Source organism: Bos javanicus, chromosome 2 (assembly GCF_032452875.1).
Source record: "Bos javanicus breed banteng chromosome 2, ARS-OSU_banteng_1.0, whole genome shotgun sequence".
NCBI classification, from domain to species: Eukaryota; Metazoa; Chordata; class Mammalia; order Artiodactyla; family Bovidae; genus Bos; species Bos javanicus.
The window spans coordinates 126,149,984-126,159,502 of record NC_083869.1 but is presented as its reverse complement, the minus strand read 5'-3'; the positions used below and the strand labels follow the sequence as shown (position 1 = coordinate 126,159,502).

Here is a 9,519-nt window from a genome sequence, read left to right as displayed (position 1 = left end):
GTACTGTGCCAGGAAACAAGCCTCCTGAGTTCTATTTGAAGCTTTCAACTGTCACATAGTGTGGCTTCAGGCAAAACCCTTCCGCAGGTGTGGCCCGGGGTCCGTGATTTCTAAGCCCCAGCTACCAAAGCTTATGACTCAGGGGTCAGACCGGAAACGATGCGGCCCCTTTTTCACCCCAAATGTGGAGGAGGTGGATGGGCACTGGATGCCGGTGGGTCGAAGGACCAGGGGACCAGAAGGGTTCGGGCAGTGTCCTGACGGGGCGGGGCATGGGAAGCGGGTTCAGGGCATGCACGTCTCTGATTGGCTGTGCTGCCCTTCGCTCCGCCCCCTGCTCTATAAGACGCGCGCGTGGCTCTCCCAGCGCCAGTGTGGGGGCTGCGGCTGCATCTCACCTTGATTTGCTGCGTCCATCCTCCCCCGCGTGGGGGGAACAGCCGGCCAGACCCACGGACCTACAGCTGAGGGCCGCCGGGGGTTGGGGGCGGGGGATGCCCGGCTGCCGCATCAGCGCCTGCGGCCCGGGGGCCCAGGAAGGGTCGGCGGAACCGGGATCCCCGCCGCCGCCGCCGCCCCGGGAGCCCCTGTCGTGCCCTCAGCCCCCATCCCCAAGTCCGACCTTGACCCCGACCCGGGCTCAAGCCTCATCGCAGCCCGAAGCGGCCCAGGAGTCGGCGGGCTCCGCTGAGGGGCTAGAGCTGCAGCGCTGGCGCCAGGGCGCTAGCGGGGGCGCGGGGGGCCCCGGGCCGGCAGGGGGCGCGGGCGGCGGCTCGGGTGCGGCGGCGGCGGCTGCGGGCGTCCGCGCGCTGGAGCTGGCCGAAGCGCGGCGGCGACTGCTGGAGGTGGAGGGCCGCCGGCGCCTGGTGTCAGAGCTGGAGAGCCGCGTGCTGCAGCTGCATCGCGTCTTCCTGGCGGCCGAGCTGCGCCTGGCGCACCGCGCCGAGAGCCTGGGCCGCCTGGGCGGCGGCGTGGCGCAGGCCGAGCTCTACTTGGCGGCGCACGGGCCGCGCCTCAAGAAGGGCTCGCGCCGCGGCCGCCGCGCCCGCCCGCCCGCGCTGCTCGCCTCGGCGCTGGGTCTGGGCGGCTGCGTGCCCTGGGGCGCCGGGCGCCTGCGGCGGGGCCACGGCCCCGAGCCGGAATCGCCCTTCCGCCGGAGCCCGCCCCGCGGCCCCGCCTCACCCCAGCGCTGACCTCCGGCGCCGGGACCCCTGGCCGCCCCGAGAGACCACCGCCTGGGTGGCGACCGATGGACTGCGGACGCCGGCTGGGTAGAACGACGTCACCGACGCGGATGGACAGATTGGCCGACCACAGGAAGAGACAGTCGGGGGGCCGGGGGCCCAGTAAAGAAGGAGAAACCGAGGTGCGGTCTTAGCGGCTGGCGCATCCGAGGGGCGGGGCGGGGAGGCCTCCCTTCCCTAGAGCTTCTGGAGTTCGCTGGGTCGTTAAATAAAGCTGTCCATTTTCTGCTGCCGCCTCTCCCAGAACTCCTGGGGAATGAGGTAGTGGCACTAAGTCCCCATTATAGAGTTGGACAGATTGAGGCCGCTCAGATGCCAGGACGGGTTTGCCAGCAAACTTTTACTGGTTGAAACAACCCCACTCTCACCTCCTCCAGCGTTGCCTTTCCTGGGTCCCTTGGGGCTGCGACTGTGGCACGCCTTTCTCAGGGCAGAATAATGACGCCCCAGGATGGGGTGGCAGCTGGCACAGCGATGTTGCTTTGAGTTGTCTCCTAAGGCCCTATTTCCCATTTGGGGAGATGGAATCGCAGAGAGGTTAAGGATTTGCTCCCATCATACTATGCTTAGGCCCTTCCACTTCTGGGGGACGGGTCTTTCCTCAGGCCCTCATGCAGCTTCGCTGAGAGCTGACTCAGACGACCAGGGGTGTTTGGTGACTGCCTGAAGGTTTGCAGGTTCTCCTAGGAGCTCCCAACCTGTCGCTAAGATGGCTCTGCCAGGGATGGAGCCAGGTGACATCCTGTAACGGGCCCCAGGGGAGCAGGTATGTCATCGGCTTCTAGATTCTAGAAAGTGGGGCCTTAAAGGGCCAGACCTGAAATGAGATCCACTTTCCTTCCACATGCCCTTCAGGCCCGCTCCCCTGCTCCACTCAGCCGTGAATGGCCTGGCTGATGCTTTGCTGCCCACCAGCTGAGCTGACTGCAGTCTCACTTGTTGGTCTGTGAACTAGGTATCTTCACCTCCTGGAAGGTTTGTTGGGAGGTTAACACAGGGCAGAGGTCTGTCTTCTCCCATAAATCATGGAAGAATGTCTTATTCTTTTATGTCACACCTAGAAACAGGCTCTGCTTTTGCTGCTGGCGCCCAGGAGCTGATCTGAAGTCCTTATTTTACGGAGTGGCAAGGTCACCTGCCAGCTAGGGACAGATCTAGGTCCCAGGGTGTATGTGTGTCCTTCTTGCCGTATCTCTGCTGGCCAGGGGCAGGGGCTAGGTAGAACTGGTGTCCCCTTGTCTGCCGTGTGACCTGGAATAGCAGTCTCCAACATTTTTAGTTCTAGGGATCAGTTTCTGGGAAGACAATTTTTCTACTGACTGGGGCTGGATGGGTGGGGGGGGGGATGGTTTGGGGATGACTTAAGCGCATCACATGTATTGTACACTTTATTTCTACTATTATTATGGCAGCTCCACAGCAGATCATCAGTCATTAGATCCCAGAGATTGGGGACCCTTGACCTAGAACAACTCCATCCCCGATATGGGCTGGTTTCCTCAGTCCCTCTCTGAACATAGCTATCGCTCCTCATGTCAGAGCTTGCAGGGAAGAAGGGGATAGAACGAGGCAGCTAAGAGTCACGGGAATCTGGTTTCATCCTAGAGTCCTTGGGGTCAGGCGCACTGCTCTGAAAGCCAGAGCCCCGGGGGCCCTCACCTATCCCTTCTCCAGCTAGCTCTTCCTCTTCCCAGGTACCAAACTTTTTTTCCTGGTTTCTCAGCTCACAGCCAGGCCTTCCTGAACCCATTCTTAGCTGGGGAGGGGAAGTCCAGGAGGAGGTCTCAGAGACTCTGAGAGCTTGGGGACTGAGAGAGCAGTGAGGAGCCCTGGCATCCTCTGGTCTCCCGAGGGAAAGGACCTTCCAAAGCCACTTGGGTCACTTTGGGTCTAGAGAGAGAGGACAAGGACTCCCTGGAGGTGACAGTGAGGCGCTTCAGGCTGCAGTGCTGGGCTGTAGCCAGGACTGTTTGCATGGGAGGGACTCTTGGTTCAGAGAAGCTTTTAGCTAATGGTTTAAAGTGCTCTGTGACACCACAATTTTGCCTTTCTCTGGGATTTATTGGTAATCAGCTTTGCCTTGGTTTGGAAGAGGGGAGTAGGGCGAATAGGGAATTAGAGATAGCTCTTGCTGGAGTAAGTGGTATATGTAGGAATGGAGATTGGTCCCAGGCTCACAGGCAGCTCTGTCCCCTCCCTCCACTTCCAGATGTCCCAAGCTTCTCATTAAGGGCCTCAGCCAGGGCTCACAGTGCTCACTGACTTAAACCCCAGCTCTTGGTTCAGTGCTCTGTCCACTACTCCTCAGCCAACAAATACAATACAAGTCATCTTCCCACCCTTGCCTGGCCCACCCAGGATCCTTCTAGAAGGTTCCATTTTCTCCGCAATCAGCAAACATTGATCTCTGCTCAGTCCAGGCGCTCAAGGGCGCTCAAGAAGCAGCACTGGATCAGAAGGTTTCTGCTTTCAAGCGCTTGTGTCTCCCAGCCCTCCTCTAGACAGCCTGCCCTGGCGTTGTTGGAGGAGGGCTGTCTTCAGGCCTTCACAACTGACTATGAAGTGAGTGAAAATCTCTCAGTTGTGTCTGACTCTTTGTGATCCCGTGACTACACAGTCCATGGAATTCTCTAGGCCAGAATACTAGAGTGGATAGCCATTCCGTTTTCCAGGGGATCTTCCCAACCCAGGGATAGAACCCAGGTTTCCCACATTGCAGGCAGATTCTTTACCAGCTGAGCCACCAGGGAAGCCCCACAACTAACTCTGGCCCCTGGTTATATATTGTAGCCCCCACCCCGCCCCATGACTTCCTAAACACTTTCTAGATGGCCCAGCCATCTAGCCCTGGGGACTGGACTAAGGACAGGCGATCCTGAGGGATCTGTGCACCGAGGACACTGATGGCCACTAGTGAAGCTGGGATGTCAGCAAGGCAAAGGGAGGGGCGGGAAGACCAGTTTAGGGATTTAGGGGAACCTGCCCCTCTCTGCTGCTGCAGTCCATGGGGTCGCTGAGGGTCGGACACGACTGAGCGACTTCAGTTTCACTTTTCACTTTCATGCATTGGAGAAGGAAATGGCATCCCACTCCAGTATTCTTGCCTGGAGAATCCCAGGGACAGGGGAGCCTGGTGGACTGCCGTCTATGGGGTCTCACAGAGTCCGACACGACTGAATCGACTTAGCAGCAGCAGCAGCAGCCCCTCTGGATGAGTCCTGTCGCTCTCTTGGCTGGCCCTGGGCAAGTGTGGCGCCCCCGGGCGGCGCCACCAGAGGGCAGTGTGGGCTGCTTCCCTGAGCGTGGGGGTGTGGCCTGGAGCAGGTTCCCTCTGTCCATATCCCTGCACCCAGCCAGCCCCTACTCCTATTGCCCCGGCATCTCAGGCGTTGAGCTTTAAGGGTCTGGCAAGAACGTGAGAGTACTGGCGGTCACTTAGAGAAAGGGCGGGCCTCTGACCTCAGAGGGCAGGTCCATCAGGAGGGACTTTCCTGGAGAGAGAGGTTGCACCTGTTGGCGGTACCGTCTGAGTAAAAGCCCAGAGTACTTTACTCCTCCCAGATGTGTTAGACTGATAATTGATCAGAACACTCCATCTCTGCCGCCGCCACCTGGGAATCAAGGTGGCTTCCCAGAGATTAGGTTGAAGCGACAATTTGCAGCTAAGGTGCTCCAAGCCTGCAGTGGGTAGTCTCTAGAAGGCTCCCTTACCCTGACAGCCAGGTCCCTCCAGAAAAACTTGGGGTCCCAGTCTTCTCCGAACTGAAGGAGGAGAACTTTTATCTCCTCCCGCCTTTACATTCAGCTTGGGAGGAGGTATTTGGGAAAGCTGGGACATCCCCAGCCTATTTATTCCTGCATTAGATCTTGACCGCACCCTGGCTAGGAGTGATAGGGGAAGGGAATCCTTTGTTGTGGAATAATATATTAACCACCACATCTATGCCAAGTACTGTGCTAAGCGCTTTACACCCATTAGCTGTTTCAATCCTCCCAGCTACTCTGCCAACAAAGTAGGAGTTATTCCCATTTCCACAGATGAGGAAACTGAGGGTCAGGGAGAGTGAGTGACTGGCCCAATCACATGGAACACCTGAGTGGGGGACACCTTCAACATTAGGCTATGTGGCTTTCTGTTTTTCAAGATATTGAGGGCTCCACATGGGTTTCTGAGCACTTGCTCTTTGAGTCTGGGTACAGGAAACCCTAGTCCTTGGTTCTGAGGAGGGATGTGATCAGACATTGGTGGCAAAAAAGGTGCCACCCCTCCAAGGTCTGGCCACACCCTCCAAAGGCTGGCTGCCTAGCTTGGTTGTGCTCTGGGGTATGAGTCAGGCTGAGTCAGCAAGGGCAGGTCAGGGATGCTTAGGGCCTGGGTTTGCCTTGGAGGGCTTCCTCCTCCTCTGTGCACCTGGGCTGGCATGATTGGAGAGTGAAGAGCCTGGGATGGTAGAGGAGGAGGCTGACTGGCTCCCTGGTGGGGCAGAAAGTGTCCTGATACTTAGAACAAGAAAGACGTGGGATTTAGTCCTAGCCTGGAGCTCAGCTTCTCAGCTGGGAGAACTTGGGCAAATGACTTCCCTTCTCTGAGCCCGTTTCTTGTGTGTGTGTGTTTTATGGGGAGTTAGGAAGGAGATGATTTCCAAGTATTAAGTGAGAGGTCACTAGCACACAGAGAAGGTCTGTAAATGCTCAGTGGAGCCAGCCTACCTGGCCTAGGAGAGGCTGCCAGGACAGAGCCCCTGGGTAGTGTGGGCCTTTGCTTGTCCAGAGCATCGCCATATCAGGCATCCCAGAACAGTCCCCCTTCTCCCCCCAGTGCCTTCCCCGAGGAACTCCATAAGGGGAGAGGTGGAGGAGGGGCAGGCGTTTTATCCCAGGAACATTCCATTCCAGCTGCTCAGACCAGTGGGGATCCCAGCCAAGGACAGAGGCCCAAGGGAGCTCACCCCAGGAGCCCCCACCCCTTCCAGGGCGGGAGCCAGTGGAGCCCTTTTCCAAAATATTGCCCTTGCGCCTTCTCTCCACAATGGCCTCTCTTAAGGAGGTAAATGCTGAAGGGTTTGGGTGGGGCTGGGTGGCTGTGTGAGAGAGAGAGAGGTAATGAAAGCTCTTGAAATTATTCTTTCCAGCTCCTCCCAGCTCCTCCCGAGCCTCAACTCAGGATCTGACTTCTGGATTCTGCTCCTTTCACCTCCTTCAGGAAGACTTCTCTAATCAGCCCTGCACAAGCGGAGCACCCTCCTCACCTCAAAGGAGCCCCTCACTTGACGGTGGCAAGGGGCTGGGTTCTAGGGAAGTTGCCTCTACTAGGAATTTATATGTTCCCGCATTTGACTCTGGCTTACATGGTACAACTGGGGATGTTACAAGTCCTTTGAGATGCAATCAGATTAACAGAGCAGCAAACCTTTCCACTGAGAAAAGGATTTCTCTTTAAAAAACAAGTCTCAGCGCAGCTGGGGTCCCCATTTTGGTAGGTGCCGTTGCTGCTCAGTCAAACAGTGGCAGGAGGGCTGTTTGAGGGAAAATGTTGCTCTGAACAGTCCCTCAGTTTTCTTTGCCCACCATCCTTGTCCTGTGTGGGTGCCTGCCTGCGGCCCCTCAGAAAGATAATGGGCTGCTGGCTCCCAGGGGAGACACCTCTTTCTCGGGAAGAGGGATTGACCACATAAAAATATTAAGTTTTAAATGAAAAAAGGGAGCACTTGATTCAAATATCTTGATGGTAGACGGAAGGGGGCCAGATGGACTCACACCTCACCCAGAACTTGTAGAATTCCACAAAAGGAATGCATATGGAGTCAGTTGCCTGTTGTGTGCATTCAGGAAGAATAAACCTCAGTGATGTGAGATCAGCCCGTGTGGTCTTGAGGTCTACTCTGTGAGTGCCTGCACCACCTTGCCTTTTCGCGTGTCTGGCAGGGCTCTTTAAGTTGGCAGTTCTTTGAGCAGTTGCCGTTTAGTTTCGTTTGGCAGTCTGGGCCTGTTGATGGATTTGCAGACTGACTGCTCCCTTGACTTGGCTCCAAGCTGAACCTCTCCAGGAAGCTTCCTGAATGAAGGATGTGATGCGGAAGCTCGGGGATGGGATGCCCTCATGGGACAAAGGGATGTGAGTGTGATGACATGGCAGCATGGTGATCCGTGGGGAACTGCGTGTGACCGTGCTGGTGGATGGGTGCCCCTGTCAGGCGGGGTCCCAGCAGAGACAGGGCACACTCAAACTGGGGAGAGATTTTAAAAGGCACTATTTCTTGGACTTCCCTGGTGGTCCTGTGGCTAAGACTCTGAGTACCCAATGCCGGGGACCCAGGTTCTATCCCTGGTTGGGGAACTAGATCCCACATGCTGCAACTAAGAGTTGGGAACTAAAGATCCTGCTGCAATGAAGATCGAAGGTCCTGGGAGCTGCAACTAAGACCCAGATCAGCCAAATAAATAAATTTTTAAAAAATTAAAAAAAAATTTTTTTAAAGAGACTATTTCCAAAGCTGTGGGCTGGGCTTAAGAAACTAACAAGGTACCACAGCTATCTGTAGGGCTAGCAACAGAGAGAAGCCTTCACGACTCCTGGGCCTGAAGGGGTAAAGAGGGGAGAGGGGAGGCAAGGGCTTTGGGAATTGGAGAGTGCAACTGTGTGGAGAGGGACCCTGACAGGAGCAGTGGCCTCTGGTTGAGCGATGTAGGCAACCACCGCGAAGGGAAGTTGGGAAGGGAGCAGGGAAATAAACACCCCATTCTCCTCCTCCCTCTGGTACCTCCTGCTGGGGACTCTCATTGGCTGAACCCAACAGAGAGGCAGGGAACAAGGGAGCCATTGATGCACAGTTCATAGAGGTCAGCCTCCCAGGATCACAGAGCATGAAGGAGGGCAGAGAGTGGGACTGGAAGGGCCAACACGTCCAGCAGCTTCCTGGGGGCCTATCTTTCAATCCCCAAATTTCGCAACAAGGCAGTTCCCGCTCTGGGGCTCTCCTACCCACTGCAGGTCTTGGGGGGAAATGGACTGTTGCTTGGAGAGGAGAAGGGGTATGGGTCTTTTCCTCCCTCAGTCTTCCCCCTTTCTGGCTCCTAGTTCTTGATTCTTTCCTGTCCTGGCATCTTAGATGGCTACAGGGATTGTCCATCAGAGAACAATGCCAGCCACTGAGTCAGTGTTTCTCTCACACCCGGAAACACTACACCTCCTCCAAACACACCCAACAGGCACACCCGCTGTCATACAGGCCTCTGACACTGCCACCACAAGCTGTATCAGGTGTCACAGTTCCATCAAGAAAATGTACAGGTGGGCACAACTGCTACACTCTGCCATCGTCGTAAAATGGCCAAGTCACAGTAATGCAAGCTTTTTTATCTGTCACATGCCAAATGTGCCATGTCACATGTATGTATAGGAGACATACTGTCATGCCCAACCAGGTGAAACCAGAGTGTAAGGGCAGGATGGTGCAGGGGTTAACAGCAATGGCCCACAAGCCTCTCTGGTGTCAGTTTTCTTGTCTGTAAAGTGGAAATACTTGTCCTTCTCTCGTGGAGTTGTTGCCGGGGTGCACTGGGATGCTGTGATTGGGGAGACCTCAGCCTGGCGCCCAGTCTGGGGGAGAGCTCTCCAGAAGTGGTAGCTGTTAGCAGGAAACTCCCGTCTTCCACTTCTCTTGGGCAGCACACAGACCTGTGCAGGGTGAGCCGGGCAGCCTCAGGCACACGTGCCCTTCCCCAGACACACCTGCCAGGAGCATGTGATGAGTCCCCTCCACCCGGAAGGCTCTTTCCCCAGACATCCGCATGGTTTGCTCCCCATTGTCTTTGTTCAATCAGATTGTTGCCCTTTCAAGGAGGCACACCCTTTTTAAAGTTGCACACCTCAGCACTTCCAATCCCTTACCCAGCTATGTATATTCTTAGGCGTCGCTGACCTTCTAAGACTATATAATTTAGTTTATTTTCTCTTTCCCATTCGAGTGTGATTTTCACAAGGGTAGGGATGTTGGTCTTTGTTTACTGTTGTGTTTCCACCCCCTGAAGGGGTAGCCAGCGCACGTGGGCTGAATCCAGTGCACACACACGTGTGCCATGGATTTCTGGCTCCTCCCCTCTGAAACAAGCACAGGCAGGTGAATCCCACTCCCCACTCCAAGAAGCTAGGCCTCTGTGCTTACACTGTGAGCTTCCCCCTCACACCCCAAAGCAGGAGCTGGGACAAACTTAGTGCCCCCCATCCTAGGACCCTAGTTGAGTGGGCACAGCCAGGGTAGGGTGGGAGGCTGCT

At 56.1% G+C, this 9,519-nt stretch overlaps 1 protein-coding gene across 4 annotated transcripts; it reads left to right on the top strand.

The window, feature by feature from the left end:
- Positions 1–238: 238 nt before the first annotated feature.
- On the top strand, positions 239–7,102 carry TRNP1 (TMF1 regulated nuclear protein 1). 4 transcript variants are annotated; one of them, XM_061391995.1, is made up of 5 exons: positions 239–1,366; positions 1,850–2,010; positions 2,100–2,199; positions 6,141–6,291; positions 6,377–7,102. In XM_061391995.1, the coding sequence occupies exon 1, from the start codon at positions 273–275 to the stop codon at positions 1,191–1,193; it is 921 nt and encodes a 306-aa protein (XP_061247979.1). In that variant the 5' UTR covers positions 239–272; the 3' UTR covers positions 1,194–1,366; positions 1,850–2,010; positions 2,100–2,199; positions 6,141–6,291; positions 6,377–7,102. The 4 variants fall into 4 exon arrangements, with proteins under 4 accessions (XP_061247979.1, XP_061247988.1, XP_061247996.1 ...); XM_061392004.1 differs by lacking the exons at positions 1,850–2,010; positions 2,100–2,199; XM_061392012.1 differs by lacking the exons at positions 2,100–2,199; positions 6,141–6,291.
- The last annotated feature ends 2,417 nt before the right edge of the window (positions 7,103–9,519 follow it).

Bases quoted from the DNA above. Each gene is read 5' to 3' on its own strand.
- TRNP1 (XM_061391983.1), top strand. From the start codon at position 273: ATGGGAAGCGGGTTCAGGGCATGCACGTCTCTGATTGGCTGTGCTGCC.